The following is a 21,038-nucleotide window of genomic DNA, read 5'->3' as shown; positions in this document are numbered from 1 at the left end:
AAAAGGATGGCGTCTGCTGGCTTCAGGTGTGCTTATATGCTGAGATGATTGCAGATGTCGCACACCTGCGCAAGCTTACGCTGCCAATTAATTTCATTCATTGGCCCGTTCAATACTCTCCAGATAAGCGGCTTCTGATACGAATCCTCCCATTCATGGCACTGAAGTTCCCCAACCGAAGGGGAACTCAGCATTTACCCGAAGACTTTAAGGAATGAAAAAAAAAGGAGACAAACTATTTCGGTCTTCCTATTGGCCTTAATGCATTTCTCCCAAGTACTGTCGATAACATACATGCCAGTCAGCGAAAATAAATAGGCAAAAGGAAAAGAAAAAGACATCTGTTGCAAAATAAAATGTTACATTATTCAAATAAAAGAATGATACAGCGGTAGAGCGACCATAACACACTCCTCCTCAGAGCATGCCAGAACTGAACTGAGCTCCTATACATGTGTGCTTACATCTCAAAAGTAAAACAACCACAGATGAAGTCCTCTTAAAGAGGACATAACATTTATACACAATGCATATCAAACATTAAGCGACCATTACAATATCACAATAATTAACCCAGAAAAAAGCAGCGCAATCACTACCAGACTGCTGTTGTGATAAGGACGAACGAGGCTGAATCGAGCTTCTTATTTGCAGCTTCTTATTGACTCTATTCGGTCCACCCTAAAAACCCCAACGCTTCTGTTTCGTGCGCAAGAAACAAGAAAACACACAGTTTTAACCTTCTAAGCAAGGACTTGTTATGCGGTCCTGGCACCATCTTGTGGCTAGACAACGTCAACCATCTTTGACTAATGGACACCGACGCACGGTCTCTCAGAAATGATAAATATTTTAAAATAGGCACTATCCTTATAAATAAACTGCATAGTTGATATTTAAACAACTACATTCTTGACTAAAATAGCCTCAAAATTACATTATGTTGCCTAACAGCAGGAATATTTGTCAAACTGTAGAGCATCCTCTGCTTGTATGTGGGCGGAGTAATACACAAAGGTGAAGAGGCCTTTGTGTGCTGTTGCTGGCAAAATATCTCACGACTGTCAGCCAATCAGGTTTAAGAACCAGACAAAACTGTTGTGTATTAGGGAGGCCATGACTCTCAATATAATATTGAACCGCTAGTATGACATTCACGGTTTAATACACACTTGTGAATTGCGGTTTTCTTGGTTTTGCATTTAAATAATTTATGTGCGTTTTATATCGCCCCAAATTGACTGTGTGTGTGTGTGCCTGTAAGTCTATGAGCTGAGATGAGGAAACTCCTCCCCGCGAGTAAATATCCTATCATTATGCTCTAAAGTTAGTGGGTGCGTCACCATCATTCCACACTTTAATATGGCAAGCGGCAGTGAAGTGAGGCTGAGGCAACAGTACAAGGAAGCGACAGCGTCTTTCAAATCTGCGGTGTGAAGACATTTCGGTTTTGCCGGTAAGTATAATGCCAACAAAAGAAAAAACGGTGAACAAAAAATAACTGTGTGCAAGCATTGTTTTACATGTATAACCATAACTGCACATCTGCAGTGCCATCACCCAGTAATATCACTGTCTGAAGGCAGGATAGCAGAGAAGGTAATAAAGTCCAAATAGCAACAATCCCTCGCTGAATCATTCCAGCTAACAAACCCAACTGGTTCCGAAAGACACATAAAAATAACACAGGCAGTGCGAGTGTTTATTGTTTAAGATTTGCAGCCGTTTTCGGTGATTGGAGATGCAGGCTTTTGTCATCTTATAAAAGCACTCGATCCGTGTTTACTTATTACAGTCTCACATTTTTTTCAGCACTAAGATAATTAAGATGGTTTATTTATGTTTCCTTAAGTGCAAATAGGTTTATTTGAAATGGCCAATTTATCTTTATTAACTTCACATGCATGTTTATTTTCAAAATGTAGGATTTTATGTGTTCCCCAGTTTGTACAGGCTACCAGCAGCTGTGAGATTTCAGATTTTTATTTTTATATATACAATACACTAGGAACTAGTGTACTTTTCTTGGCTTTTAAGTAAAAAAAAATGAGTACTGCAATAAATCGTTATTATTATTTTTTCTCCTTAACCTACAGTTCCTTTTGCCTATAGAATAAAAAAAAAATGTGTTAAGCCATGAGAACCGAACCGAAAACAGTGTTAAAAAAACGAGGTATGTATTAAACCGTGGGCTAAATGTATTGTTGCATCCCCAATAGATCTTGTGGTCTGGTGCATCTCAGTGTGCTTTTAGCTTAGCTTAGCATAAATCATTGAATAGAATTAGAGCATCTCACAATGCCTGAAAATTGTCCGCAGCTATTTAACCAAGTAAGAGCACAATATCATTGATTCTTGCTAATTATGGCAGAATGAAAGCATAGTTCGTAGCTATATAATCATACAAGATGACAACTTTTCATTTTCAGACGCTCTTAGCACAAAAGTGTTCAGCTTTAAATAGGAAAATTATTCAAGCAGTTTTTTGATTTACACTAGTCCAATTCATGATATTTTCTAAGCTAAGCTAAAAGTGCTTCCATCAGACCTAGAGATTGGCTAAATGATTTAAAACATGGTAAAACTCAACTGTTTAACTCTAAGCAGTTATAAAATGAGTCTATTTTTAAAAAGTCTTTCTTTAAGACTGGATAAGTAGCAGGTGAAAATCCAGCTTTGCTAACACAGAAATTAGTATGATTATTTTAAATTGTAATCATTTTCATTATATCTGTTTTTACGGTATTTTTGATTCAATAGTTTCAGCAATGGTGAACAGAAGAGACACAACTCACTGTACGGACTCACTCACTATTTTAACATGGATGCACTCGGCTTTAGATTTGGCAAAACAAAGGCGGAGAGAGTACACCAGCAGAGCAGGAATACGCAGAAGCTCCATCGCTGTCCCGATCAGACTGGACGTGATCACATAATTCACAAAAAACGCCCCGTTATCAGGCAAAAACACACACCTGATGAGATTAAAAAAAGCAATGTTAATAACCATTTATAAATAAACGAACCAAGAGCTATAATTTAAGAACTTACTGAAACTTTACATCTGTTTCATCTAAAAAGCGGACGTCAAAAAGCCACCTGAAGAACAAATTCAAGCTGGGGAGCAGAAAAGAAGACATGAAACATATAATACTGTGCAGATAACACTTCTTCACAAAAACATCTCAGTAGTTATTTGACATAAACTACTTATTAGCAATGTATTTTACAGAGTTTAATAATCTTTTGCTACTGTTAATTAACAAGAACACAACAGTTTAATGCTTGTTCATGTTTGTTAACAGTTCATTCACTGTTCAGTAAATGTGAGCAACTTATAAAAGTAACAATCATTAGGAAATTATTAGAAAAATGCACCTTTAACTGTTTAAACATCCAAAAATACACCTTTAAATGTTTCATTAATAATTATGGTATGCTTTAAAAGGCTTATTTAAAGACTAAGGGGGTCTGCATAAGTAGGACATCCTTATTTATTATTGACTCACATCTAGTATTGTATATAAAGATTTTGTTTTTCTGAGACAAACTTATATCTTTCACAAAACTAACAAAGATATACGTTTTAAAATGCGAAAAAATAAGATGCTTTTACTGATGTTTTATTACAGCATATAATGATTTCATTTTAGAATACAGGATGTTTACCTGGACAGACCCAGTGATGGTAGAATGATTACCATGAAGACAAGCAGTAAAAAGCATTTGTGCATGGTGACCTGATTCTCACCGGACCTGAAGGAGACACACATAAAAAAATACTGATTACAACTGAACTGATTGATTGATTGATTGATTAATTGATTAACTGATTGATTGATATAACTTTGTTAAATTAGATCTGATTGTATATATATATATATATATATATATATATATATATATATATATATATATATATATACAAACAGACAAGACATAATTCACATATATAGATTCAAAAAATAGATTTATGTAAAAGATTCACATTTTCATATTTACATGAACCTTTTTTAGTTCTAAGACAGCCTGATGTCCAAATTAATGTTTTGATCTTTCAATTGAATAAATCCTGGAACTTTTAAATCAAAGTTTAGACTGAACAATGTTCTTTGGCAGCCTGGTGAGGTTCTTGTGATAAGAAAGATTTTCAAGATTTTTCCAACTAACTTTGAGCAGATTTTAGTCTTCGGTTTCACAGAAAAACTCACATACTGTACCAAACAGACCTACAATACTGTAAAACACACTTAATTACAGAAATTAAGAAAAGTAGAAATAATCTTTGATGCTGCAAAAGATAAAATAATAATAATAATTTCTCTGCTATAGCCTATATTACACAAACTATCAATGTGATCTTTTCATGATACTTTTCAGGATTTTTTGTTGTATATTATTACACCTAAATACTTAAATACACCAATATATATATATATATATATATATATATATATATATATATATATATATATATATATATATATATATATATATATATATATATATATATAGTTGAAGTCAGAATCATTAGCCCCTCTTCTGTCTACACCGTAAAAAAAAAAAAATGGTTGTGACCTGTTTAACAGTAAGTTTCTTTAATATATATGGTGTATAACTATATAATAAGCGTAAATTGACTTTTCCATAATTCCCTGCATGACACTTCACTTTGTATATTCTTAACTTAAGTTGTGTATAGTGTTTCAAAACACTGGTGTATAAATGTACCATATTTTTTAACAGTTAAATTCTGGCAACCACAGCTGCAGTTATTTTTATTGTGAATTTTATGGATTTTCTTTTCACAGTGTACCAATTAAAATACATTTATTAAATAATAAATAACACAACAAATACATGTTTCAAGAGAATTTTAAATAGACCAAAATTATTTGAAAATAAACTGTCAAAATATGGGTAAATTAATGTTCCATTGTATTTGTCATTTAGTAAAACATATTGTATATGCATATTTATGTGAATATGTATACATTCATATCTATAAATAAAGCAACATGCCTATTCAAATATACAAAAAGTAATTTTTAAGACTTGAAGTATTAATTCCCACCATGAGCTAATGGCTTGTTACCTGTCTATTAATAAGATTTTGGCTGGTTATTAATGCTTATAAAGTATCATCTTATTCTACATCCCTAATCATACCCCTAAACCTAACAACAACCTATTAATAAGCAGCAAGTTTAGTAAAGTAAAAATCTTGGTTTTCTAATAGAGAATTGCACCTTCAGATAAAGTAGGACAAAATAAAATAAATTAAATAAACAAAATACAAAGTGATCATATTAAATTTACTATATAATGTACATTTAATACAAATTGTTATATTACAAATGATGACAAATGGGTAATTTTAGGAATAGTGGCAAAGTAAAAAGATTTAAAATCACAATAAATTAACACATATGGGGATTCACTGTGGTTCTTAAATAGATTTCTTTTTTTAAACATGTTATCATAAACCTATTGAATCAATTACTTTCCATACTATATACTGTATATATCATGCATTTCCACACCAGTTCTTATACTATATACTGATGGAGTTTTTCTCAATCCCAGTTCTTCCTGAATGTAATTAATTTCCTAAAATGCAAATAAAGGAAGTAAACACTCCAAATTGGATTTTAGGTTGACTTGCATAATAATGATTAAAGTGTTTCAGTCAAGTGCTGCAGGTAGAGCAGCTGCACAATGCAGAGGGTTTGATCCGCACGAACCATAATATGACTGTGTGAAAGATGCCGCCAGTGTGCATATGATTATATTCCCTTGTTATGATCACTATGACAACAAGCTTGGAGAGGCAGGATGAGGGACATCATGTGAACGTGTTGTGCATCGGTGGGTGGGAGTCTGGGTTGGGGGATGTTCTGCAGTTATGCAATATGTTTGTGCGCTGATATATGAACGTGTTTATGCAGTGGATTTCACTTGAAATAAGTTTTAATTGTATTTTTGGCTATATTAACGAGATATTTGCACCCCAAAAATGAAAAAAGACCTCATCATTTACTCGTTCAAGTGGTTTTAAACTTTTACAAATGTCTTTCTTCTTTTAAAAACAAAAGGAGATACTCTGAAGAATGTATAAAACATGCAGACATTGACTTCCATAGTAGAAACAAAACTATGTATAAAATACTATGGACGCAAATGGCTGCTGCTTTTCAACATTCTTCAAAATATCTTCTTTTGGGTTCAACAGAAGAACAAAACTCAAACGTTTTTGGAACAAGTAAAGGGTGAGGAGTTGATGACAAGATTAAAATTTTTTGGTGAACTCTCTCTTTATGGTGATTGTAGGTATTTATATTTTAGAATATAAAAGAGGCCATATTCTTCATGTTGTCTTTAATATTATCTTAATTTACTGTATGTTTAGCTGAGTAAATAAATGCAGTTCTAACTTGACAGAATTTTCATTATCTTCAAAGTATGTGTTGATAAGTGTGCAAGTCAGAGGAATGCTGGGATGTTATCAGGAAGGGGGCTAAACTTCAGTCTGAGTTGCTTTTTGTGTATTTGTTTTAAATAATAACCATTTGTGGTTTACTGAATTTTATTGGATTACTCTTTTTTTGGTCATTTAATCTGATTACACTTACAGTTCTCAGTCACTTTGATCCATGTCTCAGATCCGAATTGAAATTCTCAAAATTCCCTGTTCAATCTTCAGATCTTGGTGTTACATGTGCACATCAGAAAAGCAGTTTCTCATTCCTTTGAAAAAGTTGCAAATGCTTTTGTACATCCATGCAAATGATTATGTACAATTCTCTGATGTTTGCTACATTATCTGCTTATGTCACATTGGTCACATTGATGTGAAAATGTATTATTTTGGTCTCTGTTGAGAGTCTCCCCACAACATTTAATCTATTGTTCATGGCATAAGTCTTCACATGCAAAAGTGACTGAACAAGTTGTTATAATATTCTGTCATAATGCATTTTTCTATACATTATTTATTGAGCTTTGATAATGTGAAATATTTGGCTGATGCCTGTATGATTTTTAAAATTTTAAATGGATATGCTCCATCTCCATTATGTGAGTTTGTGACACACAAGAACAATAATGGTCAAGCAGCACGATCTGTTCCCAGGGGAGACTGTGCTGTGCAGTTTAGATGTACAACTTTTGCACGATCAGTCTTCTCAGTTAGAGCCTGTCATTTTTGGAACACACTTATGATTGACTTAAGGGGTGTTACAAATTATTCAACTTTCAAATACAAGTTAAAGAAATGGCTAAAAGCAAATCAAGTTTGTAATCATGTGTAATTTTTTTGTCTAACATTTTAAGTAATTCTTATCACATGTTTTTATCCGTTTGTCATATGTAACTTTACTGTTTTTGTATGTGTGATGATGTGTTTTTTTGATTTTAGGTTGCCTTTTAAAATCTGGCAGGGGGCCACAGATGAAAATTAGCCCTTCTGGCTAACTCTGGCTTATTTACAGTTTTACTGTTTATTAATGAGCATTGTTCCTGTTAAATACAATACATTCAAACTCAACATTTCCATTCAACTTTATTTCTAAATCTGTTTACAATTGATCAATTTCTCCCAGGTGAATCTTGACTTTTTCTAACGAAGGTCTAAAAGGAGGTTGTCCTATGGTCACATTTCTATTTTTGTTTTTCTTTGTGCTAAACAATGCTGTCTTTTCTTATCTGTATCACACTGACATGATCTGTCAAAAAATTACAGTACAAACAGCAAAACAAACAAAAAGGAATTTTGTTTTTTGTTTCTCGTTTACACCAGAACAGCCCTCCAGAGTACCCTATAGTATTGACAACATGACTAAGTAAATGAAAAGTGCTCGTATTTCTGACAGCACAGACCTGTTCATTAATACAGAAATTTAGTTTTGATAGATGAACTAAGGATTTTGAGCAGGAGACTGGCTTTTGCAGGTAATCCATGGTGTTTTGCTATTTGTCCACATTGTTTTTAAAAATATTTATGATATTTGTCAAGGCCACCAAGTTAAGTGCCCATCAGACATGCTAGAGGGCACTGTACACACAAACTGAACTATATGTCCCATTATGCTCTGCAGTCACACACCAGTTCCAGGTCCCCTCTTGATTAACCACACACACAGCTGAAGCTCGTCATTACTGATTACATGGACTACACACACAAGTTTCCCTGTATTAAGCATTACATATAATAATATTACCTAATGATTAATAAAAGCTGCACTTGGATCCAACCCCTGTTGTCACCAGCACTCATTACAACAATAAATAAAGATAAATTCATTTCAGTCTATTTTTTGGAGAAATTTCTTTGAAATCTTTCAATTATTTGGAATCTGTTAATGTTTGATCTTTTGAGTAGATTAAGTTGTGTAAAATAAAATGTATTAGTTGAAGATAAACATAATTAAATCAAACTAATTTAGTATTAAAGATCAAAAGATTTCAGTATTAATGTAATAGAATATGAGTAAAGATACCTTAAAACTTACTAGTCAAGGAGACATAAAGTTTTACAATTGTAAAAATTATTACACATACTTACATTTTATTCGGTAATCTACAAAATTTGAGTCCTCTGAAATGATTAGGTTTTACAGGGTAGACAGATAGATAGATAGATAGATAAATTATATATATATATATATATATATATATATATATATATATATATATATATATATATATATATATATATATATATATAGATGGATGGATGGATGGATGGATGGATGGATGGATGGATGGATGGATGGATGGATGGATGGATGGATGGATGGACTGATGGATGGATGGATAGATAGATAGATAGATAGATAGATAGATAGATAGATAGATAGATAGATAGATAGATAGATAGATAGACAGACAGATTTAAAAACACTACACCTTGTAAAAAGTTAAAACAATAATTTTGTTATAATGAAGCAGAAAGACCTCCCTGATGCAGTTCTCTCATTTTTATACACAGACTAGAAGAGTTTAAAGTCAGGCAGTGGAAACGGCATCATACCTGGTCCAGTGGTACTCAAAGAAAGACGAATAGTACACAATGAAGGGCAGGAGGATGGAAAAGGCCCACAGGAGCAGAGTGGGGAAGAACTGCGTAATTACTGGGTTCTAGACAGCAGAAGACAGTAAAAGATCAAATCCAAAACATTCAACTTCCCAAAACAACAACCAAAAAGCAGGTCCTGTTTTGTTTTACGTTCTAATGTGGCGTAATACAGCCAAATGGTTATAAAAAAAAGGGCTTTGATGGTCACTGACCCTTAAGCTTTCGACCGGCCGAGTGACGTTGAACTTGTCCATGGTGTTTACGATGATCGCAGGGGTTGTGAGAAAGAAGAGCAGGAGGAAGAGCAGGATGTTGAGCAGGATGCAGCGCAGCCACCAGCGAGGACCGCAAACTGACAGATTCTCCCTGGAACAATACAGGCACCAATCAACATAACAAGCTCTTCACAGCAGTTACAGACAGAGACGGCCTGCTCTCCAAGAATAAGGGGGATGTTTAGTTGATGTAACATAAACTGGAAGGTTTGGGCTGGAAAACTCTAGTCTAAGCTGGTTAGCTAGGCCAAGCTGGTGTTCAGATGGTTTAGCTGGCAGTACATGGTTTAAACCTTTCTAAAACAATATAACTTTCAGATTAAACCTTTGGTTGATTTCTGATGCTTTCTGTTTTATGTCACTGTTTGCTTTTCGAGGGATAGTTCACTTATACTCAGGGTGCCTGTGAATCCTTAAGAAGTCTTGAATTCTATAGTATAAGGATATAATTAGTCTTAAAATATCTTAAATTTGTGTTTCAAAGGTTTTCAAAATCGATAGAACGGAACAGTTTTAGTTTTTGTTCTATTTATCTATAATATAAATATATATATATTTATATATATATATATATATATATACTAGTAAATATATTTACTATTTAATCACCATATATAAATGTGTTTTTTTTAATAAAATTTTACACTATAACAGCTGTTGACAACTGCTTCAACCTGTACATTAGCAAATAAATAAATAAATAAATAAATAAATAAATAAATAAATAAAACTAGAGATGAATCAATCAACTGACCAATTTTTTGTATGACTGGCCTGACCGGTGCATCCCAATTATTAGTATTAGCTATTATTAGTCAGCTGTTTACAAGTTTTTAACTTTTTCTAGATTTAATAAAGAAGGATGATAATTAATTAGTTGTTGTTGTGTGTGTTTTTTTCTAACTCTGTATTATTAAAAATATATATACTATACAACTGGTTCTAAATTTCATTTGGTGTGGTATTAAAAATATTAAATATAACCCTTATAAACCTACCCTGTATATTTTATATCTTAGTTTTGATGAATACTGTTTTACTATTTAATCACCATCAAGTTTAGGCTTCTGCTGGTACCAATTTTGTTATGTTGCAATTCATTTCTAAAGCTTTTATCATGGTTTTATGAAGGTAACTTTAACACGAATAGTTTTAAAAAATACTTAGTGTATTGCTTTGTTTTATATATATATTCAGAATGAACAAATGTTTCAAACAAATTCAATTGCCAAAGGATGACGAATACTATAGTAACACTTCACAATAGTCGTATTAGTAAAAGTTAATAGTCAACTGTGAGAAATAGTATTATAGTTGTATGCTAAAGTTCATTTAAAATGCAACATAACTGTATTATTTATTATCTTCATTTAATAAAACAATGATGACTTCTGGATTTTTGACTTTAATTATTGTGGAGAATAATATAATATTAATAACGAAGATTAATAAATGCTTTTACGTTGACTTTTCAGTTTTTTACATAAATCTAATTTGCTAGTGACATAAACTGTAGAGAGCAAAGAAACTGCAAATGTCAGGTTTCCAACATCACTCAAAATATATTCTTTTGCTTAACAGAACAAGTTTGGAACAGGTGGAGGGTGAGTAAATAGAGTGAATTTTCATTTTTGAGTGAACTATCCCTTAAAAGCCCCATTATACTTCAAGCTAAATCAAACATGACAAGTTAAACTGAAGTATGTGGTGTGCTTTACTGTGATCACCTGATGGATTTGAATATGATGCTTGTAAAGCTGAATATGAGCACACAAAAATATGCTAATTGATCATATTTATACGGCTAACACTTTGTGGTGAAATATTTATAATGAAAGTCAATGAAGTTCACAACAAGATCCATTTATTCCTATCATTTCATCCCCAAGATATAAACTATTTTGAAGGATATAAATAATAACAATGGTCTTAATGTATTTTCAGTTTTATATTTTTAATTTCCATAGCTTCTAAGAATGCAAAATATTAATAAATAATGTTATGCTAGCTGTTTTAATGTTAAGTTATGATTATTTGTCTCTAGTTATAGTTATGGAATGGTTTGGAAACAAACAGGGAATGTCCATTGGGCAATGACATGACCACATTGAAATGGTCTACATCAGTGGTTCTCAATTGGTTTGGCCATGAGACCCACATTTTGGCCAGTGGAGAAATTAAAATGGTCGTGCCGAACTGAGTCTGGTTCTCTCAAGGTTTTTTTTTTTACTCTCTTATTGGTGAAGTTTTTTTCCCTCTCCACTGTCGCCACTGGCTTGCATGGTTCAGGATCCGAAAAGCTACTTATCGATGAATTTGCTCTTCAATGTTTAGACTCTCAGTAATGATTTCAAACCACACTGAACTGAGCTAAACTGAACTGAACTTAAACACTAAAAAACTAAACTACCCTGATCCAGTTACTATGACCATTTATGTGAAGCTGCTTTGACACAATCTACATTGTAAAAGTGCTATACAAATAAAGCTGAATTGAATTGAATTGAATTGAATTTTAACATGGTCATTATGCCGCGACCTACATTTTTAGGAACTATAATATAATTTTAGGAAATATAATTCATTTGTATTTATTTGTTAACATACACAAGTAGTGACCGATAAATCAAAATGTATCAAATTATAGTAATACTACAGAGTAAAAACGTCAAATACTGTAAACAATGGTTGGGGTAAGGAAAAGTTCAGTTACCATTTAGTAAACTGAACTGTTAATAAAACATTAACACATTAACACTGATCCTGTTGAACAGAACAAACCAGCAAATTAAAGTAAATTAAAACCAGCAATTTTTAATAATCACCAGTTATTTGCTCATCTGCTAATATGTGGGCTTTCTTAGCCTTCGCTAAACTGTGAGCTACACAGTCGATGCGCAGCGTGCCTGTACTGGTTTTGAACATGAAGATGTTTGGTACTTTTGTGATGCCCTCAGCTTTTGGAGTCGTCTTTGAAAATAGCCCGCAGGTTTGTCCTTGCAACTGGGATGTTTGGTTTCTTAATGTCATTTCAATTTAGAAAGTTTCATGCTCTCTTGTGAGAGCACCTCGCCACATATGACACACTGAGGTTTTAAGCCATCTTTGTCCTCAATATATGTAAATCCACACTTTACATATTTAAGGTCGTACTTGCACTTCAACATATTAGTTGCTTTATTCATTCATTCATTTTCTTGTCGGCTTAGTCCCTTTATTAATCCGGGGTCGCCACAGCGGAATGAACCGCCAACTTATCCAGCATGTTTTTACGCAGCGGATGCCCTTCCATCTCTGTGAAGCATCCACACACACACATTTACACACACACTCATACACTACGGACAATTTAGCCTTCCCGATTCACCTGTACCGCATGTCTTTGGACTGTGGGGGAAACGGGAGCACCCGGAGGAAACCCACGTGAATGCAGGGAAAACATGCAAACTCCACACAGAAACGCCAACTGAGCCAAGGCTCGAACCAGCGATTCAGCGATCTTCTTGCTGAGAGGCAACAACACTACCTACTGCGCAACTGCTTCGCCTTAGTTGCTTTAATTGAATGAAATTTCACATGTCAAACGGTACGGTTGTCGCATGCGCAGTTCAAAATAAAAGTCTGATATTAGCAAAATGAGATAAAAATTTAACTTTTGTTGTTTTTTTTTTTATCACACACTCCGCGACCCACTGAAAATGTTCCCGCGAACCACTTTAGGGTCACGACCCACCAGTTGAGAAACACTGGTCTACACACATCTTTGGGTTTGCATGAAATGATAAATCTCATGCATTTGGAACAATGACTAAATAATTTCAGATTTTAATTTCATTATGAACTACCCCTAAAAGTCAAATTAGTGCACGTGAAAGGCATAAAAGTGACAATGCTATTTACATAAAATCCAAACAAATGCCTTTGGAAAGTAATTGTTTCCACTGTCTAATTTTCCAACATCGCAAAATCCTTTACTCTATAAATGCAGCGCTAGAAAGCATTCATGGTCCATGCTGAACTGGAAAACATTCACACTTCAATAAATTGTTTTAATAAGAAGCAAACATGCTACAACATTAGAGCTTACATCCATAAAACTGAAAGTCTTGAATTCAGATGCACACAAACACACACACACACACACATGCGCGCACAAACACACTTGTCCAGTCAAGCAGAAAGACGGGCTGACACTGTCCCCCCACACACACACCCACGCACACTAACACTCACTCAATATATGATTCTCAACACATATTATGTAAGGGATATAATGGCTTTCACAGTGGCTGTCTAGGCACACACTCAGATTGAGACTTAATTAATCCGATTTCATCTCTTGAATCCAAGTGTAATGGCTTGGAACAAAGCGTGTCATGAAAAATATATATGTCTCCAGCACTGCTACCATAACTATAGTTACAAACGTTAAATAGAACAAAACAATGAATCAAAATAGCTTCACTTTATTCTTATACTTTTTTTCCATTTCAGAGTATAGATGTGTCTGCCGTTGGACTTACCAGATGATGTCGTTAGGGGCAGGGGCGTATGAAACGTCCCACTGATGGGATCGCACCACTGTGGTAATGCTGGACTGCTGGGGTTTGTGGCGGCAGCGAGCTCGACTGTAGTCTTTCACAATACTGCACAAACACAAGCACAAAGATGAACACTCACATACTGTAAGGGTAAAATTTTAATTCTTTTATTAATTTTCCTTCGGCTTAGTCTTTATTTTAGAGGTCATCACTGCGGAATGAACCGCCAACTATTCCTGCACATGCTTTAGGGGCCGATCACACCAAACGCGCTTTTTGCTTGAGAGGCACCTTTTTTTTGTGAATGATTTACTAACGGTTGCGGCCGTTTTTACCCACTGCTTATGCACCCTGCATGCCTCATGTTTTAACCGCCTGCTGTGCCTTACGTTTTTGTTGTTGCGTACTGTGCGTTCTCAATTGAAAACATCAACTCTGAGCGGAAAAAGCATGTTATGTCAGTCTTTGTCTTTCTCCAATCAAATGAAAGCAGAGGCAGGGTTTCCATTGAGGTGACGTCAGTGTTCGTGTTGTCAAGATGACTACAGAGACTTTTGAGTAGATGAGAAACCAGCGGTCGCTGTTTTAAACCCAGAGCTGTATGACTTCACAAATTATGAATATCACAATATTATTAATTCTAAAAAGTATACCAATATCAGAGGCCACATGGTGGTGCAGTACGTAGTGCTGTCACCTTACGGCAAGAAGATCGCTGGTTCGAGCCTCGGCTGGGTTAGTTGGCATTTCTGTGTGGAGTTTGCATGTTCTCCCTGCGTTCACGTGGGTTTCTTCCGGGTGCTCCGGTTTCCCCCACAGTCCAAAGACATGTGGTACAGGTGAATTGGGTAGGCTAAATTGTCCGTAGTGTTTGAGTGTGTGTATGTTTGTTTCCCAGAGATGGGTTGCGGCTGGAAGGGCATCCGCTGTTATTTACTTCTTTATTTTATTTTTTGCCTTTTGTTTGTTTTAAACAAAACAATAGTAACAGCTGAAAAGGGAGGTAATAGGGTCCATAGGGAAGTAAGCAGTCAGCAGGTAAAAAGAAACAGAATACCACGTAGCATTCGTTTTAAAGATAAAACGCGGCCATACGTAGCTCTGGCTACATAATTCGCGCTCTCCAGAAATTTGTACGGGTTGCACTTTCACAATTAGCCTGGGTTATATGCTTGTCTTTTGGCTGTTTTTGACTGTTTTCCACCAACTTGTAATGGAATAATGTGCTAGTTAATGTATGCTTCATTCAGCTTTTTTGATTTCTGTCAACTTCACATTTAATAAAGAAATTAAAAAACTATTATAGCACAGAACAATGTTTCATGTCTAATTTTATATTTGTAGCAAGCAGCCATGTAATGAGACGGAAAAGCAGGACATCCAGGCAGTTGTTTTTACAGAATAAAGTCCTTCAGTCTTATACAACAGGGCTCTGCTTCTCGTCAGTCTGTCAGGCTTTATTCTGCCATGAAAACTGCCTGGATGTACTTTATTCCTTGCATAAAGCACTTCAGGATGATAAAAGACCCTGTGCTTCATGTCAAGGATGGGGCTTAATCTGCAGAAACAACTGATGTACAGTACATTAACCCTTGAATAATGCTAACAGATCACAAGAACTTGGAACATAATAAAAAAAAAGCTGGTTTACATTTAGAAATGCCGCAATTTCAGATTTGTGTGTTTCATATATGCTCCACATGGACTCCCGGACAAACTGTAGGAAACCTGAGAGCTCCACGAAACAAAAATTTATAATAGTATGTACAAAAACATCAAACACGTGAAAACTCATTCATTTTCTTTTAAACTTACTCCCTTTATTAATCAGGGGTCACCACAGCGGAATGAACCGCCAACCTATCTAGCATTTGTTTTACGCAGTGGATGCCCTTTTAGCAGCAACCCATCACTGGGAAACACCCATACACACATTCACATACAGACACTACACTATGGCCAATCTGGCTTACCCAATTCACCTATAGCGCATGTCTGGACTCTAGGGAAAACCTGAGCATCTGAAGAAAAACAACACGAACATGGGGAGAACATGCAAACTCTACACAGAAATGTTAACTGAGCCAGCGGAGGCTCAAACTAGCGACCTTCTTGCTTCTTGCTGTGAGGAGACAGCACTACCCACTTTGCCACCGCTCTGCTTCATATGTTTTACATTACTTAGAGGGTTAGTTCACTAAAAAATAACAATTTTTTCATCATTTACTCAACCTTCCCACGTTTCTTTCTTCAGTTAAACAGGAAAGAAGATATTTTGAAAAAGGTTGTAAACCTGTAACCATTGACTTCCATAGGAGTTGTTTTCCCTACAATGGAAGGCAATAGTTTTAGGTTTTCAGCTTTCTTTAAAAAAAAAAAAAAAAAAAAAAAAATATATATATATATATATATATATATATATATATATATATATATATATATATATATATATATATATATATATATATATATATATATATAGTGTGTGTTTAACAGAAGAAAGAAACTCATGAAGTGTTAGAACCACTTGAGGGTGACTAAATAGTACATTTTAACTTTGTGTGAATTATCCTTTAAATCTGTGTACTGTAATTATAACATTCTCCTTTAATGGATGGTGCTGATGATCAACAATCCTTTCAAGAATGATCCGTTTCCCCCCAACACTTACACTGCTGTCATTCTCTCATCCCTGAAGGTCACGAATGCAATGCCCAGCCTCTTCATGGAGATCCAGTTCTTCTCTGCGTTAAACTCGTCTGTCAGTTTTTCCTCCAGCTCGCTGTAGTACTGCTCTGCATCCACCTGATCAGAGAACAGTACTGTTAGACCTAATCAGACAGAGAGGAGCTGGTGTATGCTGGTCTCCAGTGGCCAACATGGGGAAGTGCAGAACCACACACAAATGGCCAGTCCAGACATATTAACACACCTTTTCTGATCCTTTACCTTTTCAAAGCCACATATATCACAACAGAAGATCTGTGCGCAAGGGTGAGTCTTGATCATGATCCTTCCGTTCTTCTGAGCTTTAGTCGTGAAGTACAGCCTTCCTTTCATCGCTTTTCGTCTGAAAGACCATAATTTAGTCACATTTTAGTTTAATGTATAATTCACGCTTAACAGTTTTAGCTCCATTAACTGTTAATTAGCTGCTTATTAATAGTTAGTAGGGTAGTAGTTGTATTGTATTGGTTGTATTGGTTAGGATTAAGCATGTAAAATAAGGTCATACTTTATAAGTGCTAATAAATAGTTAATATCTTAATAATATGCAGGTAATAAGCCAGTAGTAAATGGTGTGAATTGTTACACAAACTAAAGTTTTACCCATATTTTAAATATACTAGTAGTTACTCATTAGAAATTATTACTTATTGTTAGATATCACACTGTAAAAAACTCTGTTCATTAACAGTTTACTTATTTTGTGATTCACAAATGTTTTTTGTTTGTTTGTTTGTTTATAGTTTTGAATTGCATTATGGGACCTTGATCTGTGCTCTGTCGACTTTTGATGTTGAAACTTCAACTCTACAGTTTAACAAAGTGATATTTAAGTAGTGTGAAATATATTAGTTAGTTAGTTAGTTAGTTGACTATATTGGTACCCGTAGGTAGATTCTTTTTGCAGCAAAGTTTGGCATTTGATACAAACAACTAAATCACACGTATACAGTTGAAGTAAGAATTATTAGCCCCCCTGAATTATTAGACCGCTTGTTTATTTTTTCCCCAATTTCTGCTTAGCGGAGAGCAGATTTTTCAACACACTTCTGCACTTAATACTTAAAAAAACCTCATTTCTAATAACTGATTTATTTTATCTTTGCCATGATGACAGTAAATAATATTTTACTAGATGTTTTTAAAGACACTTTTATACAGCTTGAAGTGACATTTAAAGGCTTAACTAGGTTAACGCAAGTTATTGTATAACGATAGTTTGTTCTGTAGACTGTCAAAAAATATAGCTTAAAAAATAGGGCATAATTTTGTACTTAAAATGATGCATAAAAAATTTTAAACTTTTTTTATTCTAGCCAAAATAAAACAAATTAGACTTTCTCCAGAAGAAAGAATATTGTCAGACATACTGTAAACATTTCCTGAATCTGTTAAAAATAATTTGGAAAATATTTTAAAAAGAAGGAAAAGCTTTAAGGGGGGGGGGGGGGGGGGGGGGGGGGGCTAATAATTCTGACTTCAACTGTACATACCCACATACAAATTATACCTTTTTAAAAATTACAATTTATTCAGAGCGACAATAGAGGATGGGACAAAGCTATTCCTAAACCATTTTGTCCTACTAAAAAGCATCTGAAACCTATGACCCGAAGGAAGCAGGATAAACTTCTCAGAGAGAGGATCAGAACTACAGCTACTAATGTTCTGGGCTATCTGTAAAAGCTGCCTACTATCCAGGGATTCAATACTTAGCTGTGATTCATCAATCAACCTGAGAGACAGACCTCCAAACCATGCCTCCAGAGCGAAGGACAGACTCAATAAAAGCACTATAAAAAAGTGCAAGCATATTAGTGCCAATGTGAAAACGTGAAAGTTTCCTAAGACAATGTAGGCGCTGATTCCCCTTCTTGCACACAGCATCACTAGTCTAAAGATCGGTCAATAATGGTACCCAAATATTTGTAGTTCTCCACACATTCTACTTTTTGACCTCTGATATCAGTCACCTAAGCTGCTGTATGATTCCTTCAAAAATCATTAATTATATCCTTAGTTTTTGTTGCATTAAGTTCATGTATAAAAAATTATATATAGAGAAATAAGTCTGTAAAAAAACAGAACATGTTTATTACAAGGATTTTGTATTGTAATATACAACACAAACACCAACAATATATCACTTTAAACTATTACAAATTATAGTAAAAGTCACTTTTTCCAACTTTTCAGGGTGAAAAGTTGATGGAAATAAATAAACAAAGAAAAAATTAAAACAGGAACCCCAAAATACAAAATGTTTTACATCATTAGGTATTGCATTATTAATACTAGTAACTATTTATTACATTCTAGTAATTATTCCCTAGATACTAGATATTATTCTTATTTAGATATTAATATCTATAATAAAAAAGCTCATACCAGAATGACCAGCTGCTTATGATTTGTTAGCGCCAATGCAATATATGCTAGAACTTAATAGATACAGGAACTCAGTCATTACTAATACATACATTACTGTAATTTTTAGACACTTGTATCTGTTAAATAGGAATTCATATTCATTATATTGTATTTATGCTAGTTCTTATTATTAGTAATATTAGATACTTGATTCTATAAACTATATAATAGTACTCATTCAACATACCAATATGTATTTATTAGCAAGTTCGTCTTCAACAGTTACCAGTACACATTTTCATAATCTCTATATAATCTGGTTAATAACTACACAGCGATTAGTTGACTTTAATTTTAAAAAGTGAGTAAACCTGTTGCCTTAAAAATATCAGGTAAATTAAATACATGCTTAATTACAAAACTTAAGTCAACTTAAAAGTTACAATACACTGAAAAAAGGATGTCTGCAAAACTGTTGCAATCAATTTATTTGTGTTGAATTTAAACAAACAAATTAAGTTTAATAAAACTTAACTTAATTTGTTTGTTTAAATTTAGGCCAAATAAATTGTTTACAGCCACTTAACGTAAAAAAAAAAAATAGTAAATCCAAGGAATCATCTCTGAATAATTTTTTTCAGTGTACTCTTTAATGTCAACTTGCTATTTTAAGGCAATGGGTTTGCTCACTTTTTTATTATCCATTTATTTTCTTTTAGCTTAGTCCCTTTATTTATTAGAGGTCGCCACAGCGGAATGAACTGCCAACTTATCCAGCATATGTTTTACGCAGTGGATGCCCTTCCAACTGCAACCCAGTACTGGGAAACACCCATATACTCTCACATTCACATACATACACTACAGCCAATTTAGTTTATTCAGTTCACCCCTACCGCATGTCTTTGGATTGTGGGGAATACCAAAGCACCCGAAGGAAAAAAAAAAAAAAAAAAACACGCTAACAAAATTAACTTTTTTTTAAAGTCAGCTAAATACTTTTTACAGTGTAGCCCTAAGCCTAACCTTTGTGGTTTCCTTATATTACCCTGTACTTTCTGAGCTATTTTCTCACATTTTGACTGTTTATAGTACATTTTTGGTTTACACTTATTTTTAAGGTCTCCTTGTTACAGCAAAAGTATTTTTACAATAAGTTTACAAAAAGTACATTTACAATAACTAATCTATTGATTATATATTAATAGTATTAATCAAAAACATACACAAACTAATTGGTTAATACTATGTAATTACTATATTGTAAAAAAATATATGACCAATTAGTCATGACAGCCTTAGTTGATTGTAATTTATTAAACAAAGTTAGTTATGTTCGTACTTAATTTGATAAGTTTTGCCAGCTGTTTTAAGTCAGTTTAACATATTGTAAGTTAAATAGACTCATAAGGTTAATTTGATACAGCTTAAAAATTTAGGCAACCAGGATTTTTTTACAGTGTAAGAACATGGAACATGTGTAACAACCTTAAAATGAAAGTGTAACCATTTTAAAAATATTATTTAAATTTTTTTTTACTAGCTTTACTAATAAATTGTATTTAACTTGTTTGAGTGACCATACTGGCTAATCATAGAAAGAGTTAATCAAGCTAATCAAAAAAAGCAGTTAAAATGACAACAAATGGCTTAAGACTATAGTGTCTTTAAAAACATACTATAGTGCATTAGGAATAGATGAATTACGCTTTTGTAAACATTTAGGACGCGAGTGCAGCAAGGTTGCAGAAAAAAAATGAGAGCACTAGCACACACAACTATAAGAGCAACAATGAATAAGTGCTGTAAGCAAGTTTCAGGTATGTAAAGTGTAAGAAGCAAAACATTAGTAATTTTTATTTTTTTTTTGTAATACAGTTAGCGGTAGAACCAGAGAGGCAATTGCAGATTAGGAAGGGAGAAGGGAAGTGGAGACTAAATAGTTGAGTTTTTAGTAGTTTCTTGAAAACAGCGAGTGACTCTGCCGTTCTGATGCAGTTAGGGAGTTTATTTCACCAACAGGGCAGACTGAATGCGAGAGTTTGGAAA

The 21,038-nt window shown here is 33.9% G+C and overlaps 1 protein-coding gene across 3 annotated transcripts in view; it reads right to left on the bottom strand.

Annotated features, from left to right (window-relative positions):
• Nucleotides 1-21,038, bottom strand: part of tmem63c (transmembrane protein 63C) — a 143,213-nt gene that overhangs the window by 35,609 nt on the left and 86,566 nt on the right. For all 3 annotated transcript variants that reach the window (XM_005158882.5, XM_068214295.2, NM_001159836.1), the window contains 8 exon segments: nt 16,842-16,962; nt 16,564-16,697; nt 13,875-13,997; nt 9,289-9,442; nt 9,032-9,138; nt 3,670-3,756; nt 3,052-3,117; nt 2,813-2,975 (listed from right to left, as the gene is read on the bottom strand). In XM_005158882.5, coding sequence (XP_005158939.1) covers nt 2,813-2,975; nt 3,052-3,117; nt 3,670-3,756; nt 9,032-9,138; nt 9,289-9,442; nt 13,875-13,997; nt 16,564-16,697; nt 16,842-16,962 — 955 coding nt within the window.

The sequence above is a fragment of the Danio rerio genome, chromosome 17, assembly GCF_049306965.1.
Source record: "Danio rerio strain Tuebingen ecotype United States chromosome 17, GRCz12tu, whole genome shotgun sequence".
Taxonomy (NCBI): Eukaryota; Metazoa; Chordata; class Actinopteri; order Cypriniformes; family Danionidae; genus Danio; species Danio rerio.
Note: the sequence above shows the minus strand (reverse complement) of the source record. Positions and strands in the feature narration are given on the sequence as shown.